At 41.7% G+C, this 21,054-nt stretch overlaps 1 protein-coding gene across 3 annotated transcripts in view; it reads left to right on the top strand.

Annotated features, from left to right (window-relative positions):
- Positions 1–21,054, top strand: part of shroom2a (shroom family member 2a) — a 60,396-nt gene that overhangs the window by 10,301 nt on the left and 29,041 nt on the right. For all 3 annotated transcript variants that reach the window (XM_050055099.1, XM_050055101.1, XM_050055104.1), the window contains one exon: positions 10,057–10,205. In XM_050055099.1, the coding sequence (XP_049911056.1) occupies positions 10,057–10,205 (149 nt within the window). The remainder of the gene's footprint in view (positions 1–10,056; positions 10,206–21,054) is intronic.

Consider the following 21,054-nt stretch of genomic DNA (forward strand, 5'->3'; position numbering starts at 1 on the left):
TGAGTGTTCATCATCGTAGTTTAGCATGTTAGCGAGCCGTTATTTGCAAATTAGCACTAAATACAAGTGTAGCTCAATAGCAGGTATTTGGTCATAAACCAAAGAGCTGCACAAATTTAAATTTGGACCGGATAATGGCACTACATGAGAAGTTAAGGGATTACCAATATGGTTATGTTCATGCTGAGGGGGGCCTGAATGTCTGTGTCCAATTTCATGGCAATGCCTGTAAAAGGTGGTGAGTCATGTCAGTCTTAACCACAAATATCAACATCATGGTGACGCTAGAGCAAAAGTCATTAGGATTCATCCTCTGGGCGCCATGGAGATCTGTACCAAATGTCATCGCAAGCTCTCTAATAGTTGTGTAGACATTTGAGTCTCAACCACAAATGAGATGTTGAAGTGATGGACAGACCGACAGGCCAACACTGCCACCCAAAGAGCCATAAAAATTATGTATAAGGATATAATTTCACCACTTGGGAAGGATGCTTCAACTCTCTAAAAGTGAGCAGTGTTAAAGTTACTATCACATTGCTCATGTGGTAACCGCTTGCTACAACCAAATATAATGATTTGCTGCAAAAATTTCGCAAAAGGCAGAGATGCTTAAAACTTCCAGAGACAGATTAAACTAAAAACTACAAAAAAAATAAGCTGTGCAAAGGTCAAATATGGGTGAGATAGTTTATGTGACTGAACGTTGTCAGTGATGTGTGCAGGCAGTGCGTAAAACCATACAGGAGGTGTGTGTTCAGTGCCCCATCAGCTCGCTGCACAGGACATCTGTCAGCAGAAAAGACACATTCCTTACCCTCATCACCACCACATCCTTCCCTTCGTGTCCCGCAGAGAGACATGAGGCTATTTTTGAGGATACACAGGCATCCAGGATGGCTGGAGTTTGACTGATTATGGCCTGGAGGAAGATGGTAAACAAAGGACACAGCGTGGCTCGAGCTGATTGGGCTGCCATGGTGAAAAATGTTTGGAAAAGCACGATGAATCTCCTGCCTTGATGTTGGGTAAACACTGCCTGTGTTTGCCCCTATGTTTTCCTTTATGCTGCTACTTGACACTGTTTGTTGTTTTTTATTTACGTTCTTAAAATATTTTCTCATTGCGGAGCCATGTTGTTTGGGATAAAAACCAGATTAGTGTGTAGCTGGAGGCAGACAGATGTCCTGGCAAGTTGTTGATCTTAAAGACATCATTTGTTTGTGTTTACTGTATGCTTAACAGTTAGTGCTGTTCTGTCGTCAGTTGTTGGACTTACAGTTGTTGACTTTGTTAGGCCTAGATAAATGTGATTAAAGTGTGTTTTGCCTTGGTTGCACTAATCAGTTTAGTTAATATTCTCCTGACCTGAACTACTGTTGACTTTATCTGATTCTGTGGAGCTACAGTTCATCATTCCTCTCTGCTTAGTCTGAACTACTTTTCTCATGTAATCAAACTTCTTTAAGCAGCATGATCTGATCCCAAACACTGTATAATCCAATATATTCTGGAGTTTGCAAATTTAGTTAAAATCGTAAACCTGAAACCTGTTTACAGCCACAAAGTTTTAATTTCCCCACATTTTTTTAAGCTGGGGTATGCAGCAGTCCTGAAAAGGCAAAATAAAATGGCAGAATTTGAAAATACACCCTCCTCCTGCAGCTCTCCTCTCTCTGACCTAAGCCCCTCCTACTGGACGACCATGCATATGCACACGCTTCATACAGTAACCCAGTTTTTCCCATACATTAGTTCATTTGCTTTAATTTCTTGTTACAGAGTTGCATTCACTCAGCTCCTCCTTGCCCTGCTCTCTTTCTGTTTATCAGACCATAAATGAGACAAGACTTAGCTAGTGAGCCACCACACCGTCCCTCTGCCTCGTTCCCCGCCGCTGTGAACTGCTTCCCTGGGAGGACAGCTGGCAGCAGCTCTTAAGACGGACCTTCGATCAGCAGCTATAGCGGCTTGAATTCGGCTAGCGCAAACCCCCCAGCACTGGGTGTCACAGCAGATGCCACCAGGTCTAATGTGTAGCAACAGAAAATTTGCTGATCAGGTGGGGAGTCAGGGCTGTCTGGTCCCCCAGCGCTGGCTGGATTCATGTTGCTGCTGCCGCTGACTTGGGGTCTGTCTACAGAGCTGCTGCCCACTCTTCTCCCAGGAAGGTGGTCTGTAGCAGCAGGGAGTGAGGCGGAGGACACACCATGATTTTAATTTCTCACTAACATTGGCTACGTTAACGTAAGCATTTGGCTCCGGTTAGCAGAAGGCTGAGCTATTAGCAACATGTACTCTCCGTCTCTGAAACACTTTGTTGATTAGACTCTCTTTTTGATAAGTCTGTCCTCCTTTTTGGGTCCCTTTGCAGTGTAGGCAGTTGTGCCAATGCTGGAGTAGCAACTTTCTCTGCAGGATTTTCCGCCATTGAATCAGGTTTTCACAGAAAGCTCCTTTGTCGTCCAAAAACAATTCAGGATGCATTCACACTGGCGCTATTTGGTCCGCTTTAAACGAACCCTGGTCTGCTTCTACGGATAGTTCGGTTCATTTGGAGTGGTGTTAACGCTCATTCGAACTCTGGTGCGGACCAAACGAGCAAACCCTGGTCTGCTTGAAAACTGGAGGACTCAGTTCACTTGCAAGTGAACCCTGGTGCAAGTCGCTTACAGTGGGAAATGCAAACGGACTATCCAGCGAACCAAAGAGAGGAAGTGACGTAGAGCGCAGTGCATTTTGGGTAGGAAAAAACAAAGCCAAACGAGCAGTTGTTGTAACTGCGTGACGTTGTCCAGGCGGTTTGGTTCGCTTTAAAAAGTGTAGTGTGAAAGTGAACCGAACCAAATGAAGGTGTGAAATTTTTCAGCATTCCCCGTCCAATCGAACCAAGTCCCTGGACTATCCTGGTGTGAATGCGCCCTTAAAACACACCAATGAGCCACAGCGTTACACTGGGTGACATGGGCCAGAACCAGCTCACCAAAAGGTCCAATCCGTCCCACTGGATGACTTTGCGAGCCTAATAGTGACGACCAGCGACGTACATGTATATTCTGAATGCATGTATTCACTGTATGCATGTCCAAATAAAGCTCCTTGAAACCTTGAATACCTGCATATCCTATGTGTCTTAATCAGAAAATGCTTCATTTGGAAAAAGGCCTCATTCAGAATATCTAAACAGAATACAAACAGAATAGAAATATTAGTGTGCGTGTAAACTTAGTTGGTGAGTAGTAGACTGACTGATTGTGAACAAAACTGATGCATTTTGTTGAAATTGTCTTTTTGTGAGACATCTCAGGTTGCTCATCATCTGTTCTATACGTGGAGGCTTTCAGAATGTCCTTTACCGTTAAAGAAAGGGCAAAATTTGGTGGTGTTATTTATAGGTTGTTATGTAATGGTTTTAATGGTCCGGCCCTCTTGAGATCATATTAGGCTGTATGTGGCCCATAAACTAACCTTCATCTTGCATAACCCACGAGCTCTGATTTACCCGTGCAGAAGACAACAGTTGGCCTAAATATGAAAACTGTTTGGTTCTTGTTTATCAAGGTTAAATGTATTCATAACTAGTGTTATGTAGTGAGAACGATTTTCCAGTTTCAGTCAAACTGTGGTGCTTTTTTTGCCCATTTTAAACACAGTAACCAACTGTAAACACATAAGTCAGTGATTCAGTTTCTGTACAAGATACACTACCATATCAGGACCAGCTCAGGAACCCGGCCAGCCATCATAAAACCCCTCGGCCTGCCCTGCCTTAACCCTGCCTTAAAATTGGTATTATAGAAAAATGAAAAGGGGCTTTGATTCAAGTTATCTTGGCTCTGGTTTTCTGAGCTGAGGATGAAGGCCATATAAGACGTAATGGTCTGTAAATGTACACATACCTCTGTAGTGGAGTCATACGGCCCCCTCTCACAGGTTGAGCGGAGAACTGATAATCAGCTGCAGAGCTTGGCTCATGTGTGTTAATGTGCCAACTGCCGGGCAAGTTCTCGCTGCTTTTCTTTCCACACTGAGCCATGCCTTCTTGCACCTCTCATATCTGACTCTCTGCGTCAGCGTGAGGACAGCTCTGACCTTAACGCTGACACTTCAGAGACCTGCGCTGTAGCTGTGTTTCAGTCAGCGTAGTATCTTATATGCGGTTGGTCTGATGGGATACACCAACACCAGCAGTCGCTGACTTCAGTGAACTGTGCTGAGTTCACTATACTTCCCTTTGACAGATGTGTTATTCCAGGTGTCTGCCCTCAAACAAACACAATACAGTTTGTTTTTACATCATGCCACTGGCCTGGACAGCAGCTTTTTGAAGTATTTTTATAGCCTTTGATCCATGTCTTTAGAAACGGGCCTGCTGCTGTTAACTCTGATAAACAGTGTGTTTCTTCTGTCACTGTTACCCTGTAAAATATAGTAGGAATGTCAACAAGAAACTGCCGGCTGGTGCGCCTCTCTCACATATCCATGAAGCATTTCTTTCTGTGCTGCTATGCTGCCCTTGGTTTTGAAAATCTGACTGCCATGAACATGAGACCAATAATTGCTAGTCATAGATTGTCATATTAATTCATATATTAGAAATTTTCAGGTGTCAGACCAAAAAAAAGTGCTGAAGTTCTTGTTAAAGGGACAGTTCGTTCTCAAATAAAAAATACTTTTTCTTCCTCTGCCTTGTCTCCAGTATAATGAAACTAGATGGCACTCAAGTTGTGGTACTCAAAGCACCAAAAAAAACCTCAACAGCAATGTCTCTTTACAGAAATCAAGACCCAGTTACTCAAGATAATCCACAGACCTTGTTGTGAGCAGTTTTATGTAGGGACTATTTTCTTTCTACCAAACAACACCCACAAACCGTATCACCACGCAGAGGGAAGGGTGCATCTACTGCTTATTCACCTAGCACCACTGAGCTAGATAATGTTACAGCTAGTAATGTCCTGCTACGATTTCAAAGATCGGTATCGGGGCTGATAGAGACATTTTTGTTTAAATGATCAGGATCGGATATACTGAGCTGTATAGATCCTGATCTGATCCTTTGTTATACATAAGCTGTCTGGCAAACATTATGCCGATCAAAAGTGCTATATTGTAGGCAACTGGACTTGCTTGAGCGTCTTAGACGTTTCACCTCTCACCCAAGAGGCTTCTTCAGAGGCAAAACATCTTCAGAAAACTCAAGCAAGTCCAGTTGCCTGTGATATAGCACTTATAATTACCATGACCTGGATGACTGAGAATCTTCCCCGACATATTTTACTGGTGAAGCTTTATTGCACAGCGACGCAAGAAGTGCAGCCATGATCAACTCACAAATTCTCCACCTCTTTTCCACTCCTCACTATTCCCACTGCAAAACTCCACATGCCATTAATGACAACAAAATGCGGTATGACACTGTCTGAGACTGACACACTTTTGCGTTCTGCTGTCGTCTGTTGCACATGGTGTTTCACCACGGGCGGAGAGCCGGAGACAGCCACACTCACCATGCCACTGCAAGTGCAACAATAGCCCCATGACTTAATCCGCGTAAAAGATGTGCAGACTACAAAAATAAACACTCAGTGGAATACAGTTCATTCAGGTAGGCTAATAAAAGCTGCACCGAAGCAACACACACTGGATAATACTCTGTTAGAGGGTAATTTCCTCGAGACAGTGTCAAGGTGGAAAAGATTAAAAGGAGGTTGGTTATTTTATACTTTGCTTTTTTGCAAAATAAATAAATAATTGAATAAAGAAAAAAAAAAAGAACAATTGAAATGCTTCCTTCTGCGCGATGATCCGGTTGGTGGGTGTTGTTCAGTTGAAAGAAAATAGTTCCTACATTAAACTGCTCACAACAAGGTCTGTGGATTATCTTGAGTAAGTTCAGGTGTATTTTCTTGGCACTTTGAGCCCTACAAGTTGAGTGCCATCTAGTTCCATTATATCAGAGAGAAGGCAGACATCTCCAACACTCAGCAACTCACACCAAAATAATCTAGACTGATAAATAGCACAACAGGTAAGACAAAAGACATGCGTTTTTGATTTAGGGTTGAACTGTCCCTTTAGGTCTCTGATGGCGAGTGGTGGGCTATAGAATAACAACTTATTTTTCATAAATGGTTTCCCACACGAAAGATGCTTTGTAATCAACACTGACAAAATTTGTCCAAATATTAGAGGATCTAAAACAAAGTACAAAAGTTTCGACATAAGGTCACATAAGCAGAATCTGCACTACAATAGGCTTTAAAACCCACAGTAAACATCAGGGCTTTGCTTATCACAGGTTTTAAAGCACTGAGAAGCCGTAAGTAGCGCCAAGGTTGGGTCGTATGAGGTTACTTAAACACTTTCACAACACCTCTTGGACATAAGGAGTCTTTTGGCACCCACTTATAAACTGTATATTCTCTATGAGCTGGTTGCCATGCTGATAAATAGAAATATTTAGCACAATGTGCATTAAAGGCACGATCCTCGATCCTCTACTGTCACATCACGACAGCATCCACATTCCAATGACAGAGGTTCATAAAAACAGTTTGATGTCATCCAGTTTCCTCTGAAGTCCCACACCTATTCTGCACATTGCACAAGTCATCTTCCTTTCTTATAAATTCAGACAGAAAGGCAGAGCAGCGTTTTTAGGTCGTGTCTAGATGGTAATCCCAGATATGCAAAAACTAAAGGGAGATTTAATGTTTCATGTTTCAAGTGGTCATTTTAACCCAAACCATGATCTGTCCTTGACTCTGATCCTGACCAAGAGCTTTTTGTGCCTGAACATAACCAGACCTTAACCACAGCAGTGTCACGCCGTAAAACGGCAAGACAAGAATATATTTCGAAGTGGGAAGTGAGAGTTTTGCAGTAACCATGTAGCCACAACTGTGGTTTTGGACTTGGTACAAACAAACTGGACTGTACCGCCAACTACCAACTATATAATAATAAAAAGTTGACTGTCTCAATCCCCTGCTGTCACATCACGGTAGCATCCACATTCCAGTGGCAGAGATTCATAAAAACTGTTTGATGTCATCTCCTTTCCTCTGAATTCCCACACCTAGTCACTAGCTTCTTGTTGACATCCATTTTTGAAGGAAAAAACTCCTGTCTTGTGTGTGCTCTTGCACTTCTTTTATCACTTCTCATGTGCTTTGTTGACTAGATGTAGTTTTGAGACCAGACGGGCTTGTCGGGGAGAGCACCTGGGGACTGGACACAAAGAAATGGACATCTGTGTGGGTATAAGGGGGCTTTCACACCTGAAAGTCCGGACCAAACGACCTAGGTGTGAAAAGGCCCTAAGAGACCCTTAGAAAGAGGAGAAATCACAGGGAGTACCACCATCTGGTCCAGGAGCTTCACTGGATGATGGTTGGCTCAAGGCTTATTTTAGGATAGTTGTGGACAGTTTGACAACCTGCTGTCAATCGTCGGGCCTAATGATGGTTGGTAAAATGTTCAAAGGAAGTGCTGGCTACAGCTTCTTCAAATTTGTCTTGCAGCTTGCGTAGAAGGGTGCAAATGATAGTGAGCTAATGTTAGTTTTAGGCCCCAATCACACTACAAGCTTTTTGCAGGTTAATTGAATACCACTAGTACCACAAGGGTGAGAGGCTGTCAGCAGATAAACGGAGATCTGTGTGGGTACATGAGACCCTAAAAAAGAGGATGGATCATGGGGAGTACCACCAGCTGGTCCAGGAGCTTCTCCCCGATGATAGCTTCCAGGCATATTTAAGGACGACTCCGGGGCAGTTGGACAACCTGCTGTCTATCGCTGGACCGTATAGCTCTGGGTATCCAGCAACCACTACCACCAGTTTCTCCTCCATTGTTTACCAACTGTAAACTTGTTGTTGTGACCACCACAGAAGGCCCGCCTCTCAAATGATCTGATTGGACAATGAGGAAAAAGATGATGTGGGGTGTTTTTCTGCATTGAGTTAAAGTTTCTTCAACTTGAGGAGTTCAGAGCGCTCTGGCAGAAATACCAGGCACTTAGAGTGCAGAAACGCGAGGCGCGTCTCAACGCAAAAACCAGGAGTAAAAAGCTTCATTCTTATTAAAACTATTACAAAAAGGTGCCTCCAGCTGCTGAAATGCTTTCTTTTTTTTTTTTAATTATCTTTTTATTATGTTTAAAGTCAACATATACAGAGTGATTATACTTTGTACACTTTTTTAAACAATTGAAACAGTACAAATTGGACAAACAGAAAAGAAAGTAAAAGAATTAAAAATAGAGGTAAAGTAAAATAAATAAATAAAAGGGGGGCGTGTAGCATAGAAAAAAACAAACATGGGGGTTACATTACAAATGATGTTCCATTATAACCTGAAGTCTGATCTATGTGGGCTAATGAAATCAATCCATCCTTTCCAGCATTTTTCAAATTGATCCATCTTGAGTCTTAGAGCGAATGTTAATTTTTCCATGACGTAAATTTCATGCATCACATTGAACCAGTCTACTAGTGTGGGTGCTCTTTGATTTAGCCATTTTTTTGTGATCGCTTTTTTACTGGCGACCAGCATTATGTTGAACATATATAATTTTGAGAAACCTAAAAGTTGGTGTGGCTTTTTACCCAAATACATAACTTGAAAACAAAAATCAATGTCACATCTTAATACATTTTTCATACTGTCTCTAATTTCAATCCAATATTGATGAATCACAGTGCATTCCCAAAACACATGAAAGTGATTTGCTCTGTCTGTCCCACAGCCTCTCCAGCATGTTGTCTGCCTCCCCCCAGGGTGCTTGAATGCAGGTGTTAAAAAATATCTGACCCTGTTTTTCCAATTAAACTCTCTCCATGACAAAGAGTTAGTTGATTTCCATTGCATGTCATTTAAATTTTCCCAATCCTCTAGTGATAGTACAAAGTTTCCTTCGTTTTCCCATCTTTCTTTTATGTAAGATGTATTGGTCCCACCTAATTCCTGAAGGCCTTTATATAACTTGGAAACAGTCCCTGCACCTAGGTCTGCTCTGTATGCAGCAATAAAGATTCTTAACACCCCTGCTCCAGATGAAGATTTTCCCAGATCATCTTTGTTAATTATTCTTTCTGTATGGTGCCTTAACTGCAAATATCTAAAGAGGTCCTGGTTGATTATTCCATATTGATCCTTCAAGTTTTGAAAACTTTTAAGAGAGGTTTTTTCAAAGAGGTCCAAATAAATATTGATCCCTCGCTGCTGCCACAACTTAAAGGTTGCATCCAGTCTGTTTGGAGTGAAGCCTGGGTCATAAGCCACCCACCTAATCAATGAATAAGGCTCCTTCTGCCCGTATAACTTCACCATTTTAAACCAGGTTTTAAGTGATACCTCTAGCCATGGGTTAGGCTTTGCCTCAAGATGGTGTTTTAATTCATTGTCCCCAATGATGGCCTGTAATGGGATCTTGCCCGAGAAATGGCATTCAATGGTTTTCCATATAGCTGAATAGCTTGGGTCACAAATATGGATCAAGGGTTTAATCTGGGCAGCTTGATAATAAGTTTTTAGGCAGGAGAGTGAAATGCTTTCTGTGTGATCAGGGCCTAACACTGTACCTCTCCTACTACTACCACTTGTTGTCAGTGCCATCCCAGAAGGCCCGCCTCTCAACCTAGCTCTGAGTTTTCTCTGTTCAGGGTGTTTAGGGGTCTCCCAGTGAAAACATGAGGCACATAAAACAAACAAACAAAAAAATCACTTTACTCTTATTGAAAACAATCACAAACAGTCTCCCCAGGCTGATAAAAAAACGCTCTGTCTTATGGGCCAAAGTCTGCTCTTCTGTAGTGCTTCCTAAGTTTAATTAGGGACCCAGTATGTTATTGGTAGGGCACAGATTAACTGGAGGAAGCTTTGACAGAAAACACACCTTGGATTTAAGATTCAGCTCAAGATTGCCACTGAGTCTTGTATCATGCTAACCAGCTGTCTTGCCGGCAGGAGTTGGCTTCCCGAAATATTTTGGTATCTCTGTAAAATAGATGTTTAGTTCTCAGTTCTCCATCTGCTGTGTTTATGTTCCAGGTGGAGGAAGGCAGCAAGGCAGCAGCTGTGAGTCTCCAGGTGGGAGACGAGCTTGTCAACATCAACGAGATTCCCCTGAGTGGCTACAGACAGGAGGCAATCTGCCTGGTGAAAGGCTCCCACAAGACCCTCAGTCTGGTTGTGAAAAGGTAGGTAACCAATCCCCGCTCCCCTCCCGCTGCCCTCTCCTCCTACATCTGCGGCTGTCACAAGTGCACCACCCCCCTCGGCCTCACAGGTCACTATGGAAACATTTCCAACAAACCCAGGTGACGGAGGATCCTGGCCCTCGCAGCTGTTTGTCTGCGTCATGCGTCTGTAGATGAACCTGCACTTTCAGGGATTTCTAAGCTGTCACTGTTGAGTTCTTGGTAGCTGGATGGTCCTGTTTTGCCAGAGTGAAGTCAACAGGAGGTCGTGGTTTGTGACAGTTTCTCATGAGCAAGTCAAAGAAGGAAGAGAGGCTGTGGCTAGGTGACATCATTGCTGTGTTAGATCCCACGCAGGCAGGTGTGGGGAGGACAAAGAAGGGGAAGTTATGATGCAAATGAGGCTATCTGGCACTGAGATTTTTTTATCAGTCAGTTGGTCCAACACCCTCTGTGATAAGGCATTTCTACTGTAGTCTGCATTGTTTTCTTACACCACACATCTCGTTCATTGACCAAAGGACAGACTGCTGATGAACAGTAAGCCCACAATAAATGATTACACTCACTCTTCTTGCCATAGGCCAGGCGTTGTGACTTATTGACTCTGAGGTATTGTTAAGTATTCATATCTTGTTTAACTGATGAATCATTTGTCAACTTAGTCCTGGAGGCCTGCTTACAAATGACCTTGTTGTGTGTGAAACACTGGTCCCATTGTCTCTCTTTGCCGTGCGCATTTCTTTCTGTATTGTATCATATCATAACGTAAGCCCTGAACAAATCCTACCATACAAGGAAGTCCATTCACCATTTATCTCTCTGCAAGGACGTGGCTGTGAGTCTCACTCATTGTTTTTTAATTCCCAGTACACATGTCTATTATAGGATCTGGAAACAAGAATGCAGTACTGTCTATAAGGATTTCTGTCTATTTGATTACTTGTGTTATTGTGGGATAACTTACAGGCCCTGAAAAGATGCAGTATCAATCTGCTTCTCACTGTAAGCAACAGAGTCCTATGTAAACACGCTTTTCTGCCAAAGTGAGAGATGTTTGTGGATCAACCGACCAAACAACAAACTGACAGGGCTAAAAATAACATCTTTGACATATATTTTCCATATGACAAGAGATAACAGAACAATTAACCCTGGTATATTGGATTTGAACTTGGAAAATGTATTTTTTTATTTCACTGACTTGAAAAACACATTGCTGTAGCAGTTTAAATTCTTAACATTAATTTGTTAAGTATCTGTTACCTACTGTCACATCGTTTGTGCATAATCTAATTTGCTCTAATATGGCTGCTGTCATGCCAACAGACGTGTATTTCATTCAGTTTCCAATCGCAAGAAGAGCCCACGAGTACGTAGGTAAACACTCAGCTGCCAGTTAATGAAGTAAACCTATTTAAAACTAATGTTGTTTAATGCTGCTGTAATGTAATAAATCCTGCCTTCATGAAGGTTATAATATTGGGTTTTTTTTTTACTGTTGTGTGGTCATTTTGAAGGATGTAGCTTGTGGTGCTGTTAAACTAGGTTGTATCTAGGGCTGCCCCCGACTAAGAATTTTCCGAGTCATTTTCCTAGTCGACCAATAGTCATCATTTAGGCCCATTAGTCGACTAGTCTCCAGCATGTTTACGATATTAATGTAATTATTAAATGATATATTTTGGTGGTTTGAGTTGAAGGTGTGAGAAAGAATAGTATCAGTAACATTGTTAACACTATGCTACATTACAGAGAAATACAAAACCGTACTAATGAACCTTCATTAATATAGGCCTATATTTTATCTACAAGTGCACGTCACACACTGAGCAAGCCGCCTGTTAATGACGCTGTGGGCTAATGGGCATGTAGCTACTTCCATGTTTCAGATGATACGTCATGTTTGTAGTCGACCAATGAAGATGAGTTTACATATCACCTTGGGTTCGTCCTTCACCTTCTCAAAATGATCCCACACTTTGGATTTCCTGCCCGACATGTTATTAACTAGCCTGTGGAATAACCGCAGGTACCAGCCCTGGAAATTAGGGGCCGTACACATGCCGCGTCTTCAACCACCTGGAAAACGCAAGGTCGGGCACTGGGTGCTACTCTTGTGCATTTTTTGTGCCAGCTTTCAAGGGCATGGCGGCAGGTTGTGTCTGGGGTTGCTAAGTAATTTTAACAAGCACTGTATAGCCTATTTACCTGAAATCCTGAGGGCAGAGCTGATCTTCTTCCAGGAGCTGTTTATAAGTGTGTAGGCCTGTCGTCCGTGGGACAGATGTAAAGCTCTGAGTAGCCCTGGACTAACATGATCAACTGTACTGACAGTCCACTCCTTTGGTATCAGTGAGAGTTGGCTCGATAACAGAAACACCTCACTGTATGATACAATATGATTCAGCAGCAAAACATCCTCCAAAATGATCCTACAGTTCAATAAACACCTCTTTAAAACAAAACCGCATTAGTTTGAGCTCGGTGTACCTAATAAACTGGCAACTGATGAATGAATTCACAAAAAATGGATTGCGGCTGCTGATAGTGCCATAAATTGTGCATCACTTGCAGCAGCTCTCTGCCCCGTCTCAAGGTCCGGTTCACGAAAGACATCTTTCGCTCCTAACTGCAGTTATTCATGTGGCAACCTGTATCTGCACATACGTTCAGTCTTTATAAAAACATGATTCTGCTTCAAAATATATGCTCATGAGTAGCACACCTGGCATGACGATGCCTTCGCCTAAATATAATCATTGCTGCCATGATCACTGGAAGTCTGGCTGTGACGCCTCTCGTAAATGCGCTTCACTTACACCAACTCTCTAAAGACGCTAATAAACTCACTGTAACTGCGTGTGGTATTAGCACTGACCTGCAGTGAGGCTCATTTGTATGGAAAGAGGTCAGTGTTGCACCAAATGTATACATATTACCTGATTTAAATACATGCAAATTGGGGCACCCACTAGCTGAGAGCAGGCACCTCATGCACAAAGGCTGTGTCGCTGCTGCAACTGCAGGTTCGATTGCAACCCACAGCACTTTGCTGCATGTCATTACCCCCTCTCTTTCTCCCCCTTTCATGCTATAGCTGTCCTATCAGATAAAGGAAAAAAAAAAAACATAAAACAAAACATGCAAATTAGTCACGTCATAATAATTATGTTATTGACTTATCGAGGTCAGCAAATGTATCGCTGTCATGTCCATATATTGTACGATATTACCCTGATATTTACATGCATGTTTATTTACATAAGAATGTCGGCAACATTTTCGCCAACATGATGCCAGAATAAACAGCAGGGTTTCCCTGGGACAGTTTTAAGACATGGGCGCAAGTGTTTTTTTTACTTAAAGAATGCAGAGTTTTATTTATTTAGGATATTTATGAGGATATTTAATTATTTTTTTACATTTTAGATTCAGTGTCTCAATAGTCTTAAGAATTAAAAGTTCATTGCTCTTTGAAAGGGTGTACTGACATTACCACGCTATTGTATTATCATTATGTCAGTGTAGTGTCGTCACAACTTACCTCGAAGAATAACGATATGATCATTGAAATGACATTAAGGGCATACAATTTAAGATTTTTATTAAAAGATAAATACACAGCTGGTACCAGTGTATCAATACTGCAGAAAATGAGTATGGAAACTGTTTCAAATATTCAGAATTGATATGTTTTGATAAATCCATATTATCGACAACCCTATATCAGTGGCATAAAATGGTCTTAAAATGACAATATTATCAGTTATTGCAAATAAGTTTGCTATTTCACCCTTTGTGGTGGGTGCTTTGAGAATCACACGGTTTCTTTTTGTCTTACTTGTGCAGGTTTAGCAGCTGGAAAAGCCGCACATTCCTTTCATGAACTTGACCTTGAGTGTAGTTTGTTTCTCTTGTCTGATTCTATCTCAGGTGGCAAGAGAGAAAATAGACAGTCAACTGAAAATTGACCTACAAGCAGCACCAGTGGTACAAAATATTCCCACAGTGTCTTGTATCATGGCTAATCACTAGCTGATTCAGGGCAGCAACATGTATTTTTGGTTTTGAAACTGGGGGATAATAGGAAGTAAATACTGTACAGATTGAACAGAGGAGCAGGAGGCCTGACTGAAGGATATGGGTATTGTCATTTTGGTATGTTTGTAATTTTAAATGGAGAAAGACATTTCCTTACAAGGTCTAGTCTTATTGTTCGTGTTGCATTTTCCGGACTTTCATTCCCAGGGGACTCTTTCTTCCTCCTGCTCGTCTTTGTTAAAGAATTCAGTTTGTGCTGACCGTCTCAAATAGCATCTCCAGTCAGTCATTTCCCAAGACCACAATAACAAGTGTGTCTGATTTAGAGGACAGTAAAGCAGAGGTTCAGTTGCAGCCCCATTTCGTCTTTGTATTCAGCTGCAGTCTGCATGCTGTGTGGAACGTTGATGTCGGGGTTAGGAGATTTTTTACAGTAGAGTATTTCACATCTGTACCTATTCAGAGCCCTGATGTTTGACTTTAGCTTGATCTGTGCCTGAGCATGCAGGTGTCAGCAGCCAAACACCTTTCCCTTTATCTCAGGGATAATGTTGGATAGTTGAACGAGGATCAGGAAGCTGTCAGAACCTGCTCCTGTCTACAGGTGTGGTCTCTTTACAGATAGCACAAGGGAGGAGCTTGACGTAGCAAGTCGTGTATTTTGCATGTAGTGACTAATGTGAGACTGTTTTTGTAGTGTCATTAGGAGAGGGGCAGGGGAGAGGCTTCACACACGTCACATTGACAACAGAAAGGTGTGGTTATCTGTGGGAAAGCATCTCGGCCTCTTTGCACATGCCTGGACAAAACTGCTGTACACTCTGTGCCTCAACTCCAGTTTGTCAAATGAGGAAATCTTTCAAGTCTAACAGATAGTTTTACATTTTAAATATCACTCTGTCGATCCCTTTGAAACCGTCTGCACATCAAAAACAGAACCAGGGTGTGAGCTGAAGTTTAATTGAATGTTTTAGGCTAAATGTGTTTAAAACTTGCCAACACTAACTGCTGCGTACACTTCAACACTATAATTATCCCACATCAACACATTGCATTTGTATGCATTCCAGCTTTCTATTGTTGAGCTTTGCTAACTGCAAAGTTGTAATTTGGCTAAATGTGGAAAGTTTTACATTGAATTTTGGTCAGCAGTGTGTCATGAGACTGTGTATGGATAGCTCTTGTCCTGAAAGAAACTCTGCTGAAAACACAAACACCAGTGCAACTAGAATCCACAGAAACGCAGATCATTTAAAACACCGATACTTCCTACAAAGGGTAACGGCAGTAACTACGTCTTTGGTCAAAATTGAATTATGACTGAATTAAAACCTTTGGATATCTGTTCTATATCTGGATAAACCTTGCAATATTTGTTTTAGGGCGGCACATTGTCGACTCACAGCAAGAGCGTTCCTGGTTCAAATCCAGGGTGGGGGGTTTGAACATTGGTTTCCTCCAGGTTCTCCAGCTTCCTCCCACAGTCCAAAGACATGCACATTAGATTAATTTGTGACCTTAAATTGCCTGTAGGTGTGAATGTGAGTGTGAATGGTTGTCTGTCTCTATGTTTCAGCCCTGTGATAGTCTGGCGACCTGTCCAGGGTGTACCTCGCCTCTCGCCCAATGTCAGCTGGGATAGGCCCCTGCCCCGCAACCCTCAATGGGATAAGCAGTTAATGAAAATAAATGAATTAATGACTATCTGTTTTATCTTGTGACCAAATGTCCTGGTTCAGTTATTTTCTGTTTTAGAGAAAAAGAATGCAAATTTTGCAGGAATTTTTAGGGTTGACCTAAATGCTTCAACCTTCAAAGCTTCAGTAGTTGCCATGGTAATCAAAGTCCAAACCAGAATTCGAATGCTCTGTTTTTCTATACCATTACCCCAAAAATCTCAAATAGACCATAGATTAAGAAATAGTAATCCAACATAATTCATTATGTATCACCATTAATTATTATATATTCTCTGACAAGGACATGTGAACTTAAAAAGTGATAGGCCTAGTTTTGTAACTCCGACAGTTTGACCTCTCGTAACAGGCTTACAGATGCACTAGCAAGACGTTTAAAGACAATGGAGGAATAGTTTCAACATTTACAAAGACGGCCCCCAAAAAGTTGTGTGCCAGATATTCCAAAGGAAACTGGCATATCACAAATAAACGAGCTTGACAAATCACCTTAAAACTGTAGGTAAGAGCTAATACATATAGCTATTATAGCTAATGTTACTGCAACCTGCATGTTAAGGAAGTGGCCGGTTGTCATGTTATTTTAGGCACATTGACTGAAAACTGATGTTTGAAAATAGTCTGACTTACGTTCGTATCTCTCATTCCCTATCCCCCAAAGAGACATTGATATTTCTCACTGAAGCTTTGATGCCCAAAAAATGGTATTTGGGACAGATTTGGAGTGCTTTCACACCTGTCAATCAAACTCAAATTCGTTTTCCCCCTCAGTGCGGTTCGTTTGGGCAGGTATGAACACAGCAATCACACTCAGGTGTGCACCAAAACAACCGGACCAAGACCTTCTTGAAGAGGTGGTCTCAGTCCGGTTATAAACGAACTCTGGTGCGGTTTGTTTGTGGTGAGAACGTGTTTCGACCTCGACCCGAACCAACTGTAGTCACATGACACATTGTTTGGGTTAAACATGAGCATGTTACATTGTTTTCTAGTTGGAGCCGTGCCTCGTTTTCAAACTGTATGGTTTGACTAAAATGAACAATGACAGCAATATAGTCCACGATGAGCAGCGCTAAAATCAACCTGCGTAGTTGTCCCTCCATTGTGACATTAGAAAGTGTCACATTTATCTTGCAAGTGTACTCTTCTTCAACGTTTGCTTTACTTCCTGGATTCTGACCAATCAAGAGCAGCTTTCTCGCACAAGGCATTTGATCTGGTCTGCTTGTAAATGCTGCCGTGATAACATGAACCGACTCTAGGCAATTATACAACTTTGTGACAAAATTAGTCCCTGATTCAGACCAAAGCAAGACAACTCTAGGTCTGAAAGCACCCTGAGTAACTACAAAATCCAAGGCAAGCTGCAGAAAATGTAGTGACTGTGCTCTGACTTGGGTTCCCTCAGATTTGGGATTCTACTGAGCCAAGGCAAACTGCAGTAAGGGTATTACAATGAATGGTGTCAACCTCTCTAGTTTAGGACAAATTTTATTTTCCTTCAGGACTCCCGCAGAGGTTTGCGTACCTTTCCCTTCCCCTGAGGCAGCACACTGTTAGTACAGCAGAGTGAATCATTAAACTTTATAACATGAAGCTGGAAGTTTGTTGCGGCATTTTGTTTCCCCCTCCTGGTATCATCACAGAATTACCACAGTCACTAACATGCTGCAGCATTATTTTGCATAAAGGGATGTTGTCCAGTGTAGCAGAAGGCGACTGTGTCTCCTCTCTCTTTTACTTGCTGCAGCATCAAAAGTAAGAAATTAGTGTGGCTGTTTGAGATGAGTTCAGCCTGCACAGAGGTTTGTTGCACAATCCAATTATACCTGGGAAAGCTTATTGGCCCAACTTACAGTGTAAGCAGCATTCAGTAGGGGTTGCAGTGCAGAGGCTTACATTTACCGGTCTTTGTTTTTCTAAGTAAGCCCATGTAGTATGTTAGGAATGCTGTGCACTGAATTCTTGTCATAAGCAGATTTCTTAAAATTGTTTGGGTCTCAGCCGAGGAAATCCTAGTTTAGAGATTTATTTGTAGCCGTGTCTTAACTGCACCCCTCGGTTTCTCTTTGGTTTGCTCCATGGCCAAGGTGAGCTGACGGGGAGTCGCTGAAGTAGATATAAGTTAAACAAGACGGTTTCAATCTTTTTTTCTTTAAGATTTGAGTCTAATCAAAGAAAAAATGCTCTCGCTTTGAGCCGTGATGTTTTTTTTGGGACATGACATGAAGTGGTAGTTCCTGACGAGCGTTTCATGAGGTATGTTTATGAATTGTTAGAGGTAGGTGTTTGATTTTTTTGTATTTTATTAGGAAAAACTGATATTTTGCCTTTTGGGCAACGTGAGAAATATTTTGTCATCATATGCAAGCAATTAGGAATATTTATGGGGGAGATCACCCTCAGGGAACCGCAATCAGAGCATGTCATGGCTGACACTACATAAATATTTCTCACACCTTGACAACACTTTTGAGTGATTTGTGCATGTTTGCTCACACTGTGATATTATATATGACGCTTTTATGGTTTGTTGTGGTCGGTTAATCGTTGCAGTTTGTCATTATATCCTCACACAGTGTGTTGTTGTTGCTTGCCTTCCATTCTAGTGTCTTTCAAGTTTGGTATTTTCCAACCTGGAGTCTGTTTTCCCTTGTTCTATGTCTAAGTGACTGATGAAGACAACAGTTTTTGAAACTGGTCCAGTATTGAACAAGAGCACTGCAGCCAGCAGTGGCAAAATAGGCTGCATTGTAACAACTCTGCACTTAATTTATGTTTTTGCCCCTGACAGAAAGTGTCAAACAACATTAGGAAAGGATCCCCACAGAGATAGACTTTTTTATTAAAGAGTAAAGCATGATTTATGGGAGGGCCCTCGACACTTTCGATGAGTGGCACTCAACAGAAATGACGAATTTACAACAGAAAAAGTGTCACTCTACACTTTTCTTTCATGTCATGCACCTGGAGTATTTTGTTATGCCACTGACAATGTCATATTTTGTCGCATAATGTGATTGGTAGTGTTATTAACATCACTGTGGAGATAGTAGTCTTTAATCCGTCTCTGTCCAATGAAGCAGCCGTCTGTCCACAGCTGAGAGGACAGCGTCCAGCTAAACTGCCTTCACCAGGCTGATTAACAGAAATATTTATGATGTCCGCACCACAGGAAGACATCATTATTGATTGATTCATTTATTTCCCAGGACAACATAGCAGGTGAGGGGAATCTGCTGATCAATCAATGTAGATACCATTAGTAAGTTGAAAACCCATATACAGCAGGACGTGTATGTGATTTAAACAGCTGTCTGTGCAGATTATACTTAAATAAACATGACAGATATAGAATCGGACCGTTATAAAACATAGAAGATGACTAATAACTTTTCACAGAAGCATAAATTGAAAAGGTGACTGTTTAATTTCTGTCAAGTGACACTTATCAAAAGGGTTGAGCGCCCTCCCATAAATCAGGATTAGGATCCTTTTTGTTTGACCAGAAAGAGCCCTGAAATCTTAATCGCCAAGCTCACCATATTCCATTTAAATTAACAGTTATTTTAGCGTGTATAGAGCCAGCATATGTTCACACCTAACTGGGTGAATTAAGGATTTATTTCAACCAAACCAGAGTTTTGTAGATTTCATTTTGTTTCTGTTGACTTTGAATGAAGTGTGTTTTACGTTGATGAAATAACTGTTTATTTAAATGGAGTCTGGGGGGTTTGGCAATAGTGATTTCGGGGCTGTTTCTGGTTACACAAACAAGGTCTATCTGTGTGGGGATCTTTTCCATAATGTTCTCAAATATTCACAATAACAATCGGAGCCTGTCAGTGGCAAAAACAAGCACATTTAGAGGACATGCTGCACATTGAGGGTGCGAACATGCCCAGACTTGTTACACTGCAGCCTTTTTAGCTCAACACTGGACCAGTTTCAAAAACTGTCATTGTTCACATAGAGACAAAAACATGAAAAAACAGGGTCCAGGTTGAAAATGATCAAATTTACCCTTTAATACTGTTGCAACAGGTATAAGAAGAGATCCAGCTGCCTGTTTAAAATAATCGACAAGTTGTTGGTGAATTTAGAGTACTGGTTTCCTCAAAATAACCTGAGTTGTAATAATGGACGGTGTTTAGGTTGCAGGACTTTGTTACAGTGATGTTGTTAAGACCCTCAGACAAAAGGTCTCCAGGTGTTTTTGACTGTGGGTCAGTGCAGACAGCCGGTGACTTGACAGCTGGTATGCCACTCAGCTCAGGAATGTGCTGGTCATTACATGGCTGCTCATGGTTCACCTCTCTCACCCGAAACATGACTGGTTTGATTGTAGGGTCCGCTGAAGAGGGCCTTTGTCAGACCCTCGGGGACCGAATGGAATCCACCGGCTCACCTGCTAAGTGCAGGTTGGCTGCGTACAACCTCAGCATTTCTCTGCCCTGTACTGTACAGGATGCTGCGTTTCGTTCTGTCAGATGTGATAGAACAGTGAATGCATCCATCTGTCCAGGATGCACATTAGAGCTTGTTTTTTTTTTACTAGAAAAATCTCACACCTTGGTTAAATCAAAGCTTGTTAGAGGTTAACAATCCATACAATAGGTGCTAAACTTGTTAAGAAAATAATGCATTCGCTGCACCACACAATGAGAACCTTGTTCGGACTGTATGCTTGATTGCTCCCCTGACAATAGATCACTGTGAATTTTATTGCCTTCCTATCAGCTTTAGGTCGCCACAGTTCTTTGCTAATCTTCTTGCCTGTCACCAGACCTCTTGGTGGAGTGCCAGAGCACATTAATAAGAAAAAAACCTTGTTTGGCACTCAAGCAGAAGTGTTTTCCCTCGTTCATGCCCTCTAGAATGGTGGTTATCTAAAGACAACTGTAGGGCTGCAACTAACGATTATTTTCATGGTTGATTCATCTGTCGATTATTTTCTTGATTAATCAGTTAGTTGTTTGGACCATACAATGTCAGAAAATGGTGAAAAATAGCAGTCAGTGTTTCCCAAAGCCCAAGATAACGTCCTCGGATGTTTGGTTTTTTTGTCCACAACCCAAAGATATTCAGTTTATTGTCAGAGAGGAGGA

Source organism: Epinephelus moara, chromosome 10 (genome assembly GCF_006386435.1).
Source record: "Epinephelus moara isolate mb chromosome 10, YSFRI_EMoa_1.0, whole genome shotgun sequence".
In the NCBI taxonomy this organism is placed as follows: domain Eukaryota; kingdom Metazoa; phylum Chordata; class Actinopteri; order Perciformes; family Serranidae; genus Epinephelus; species Epinephelus moara.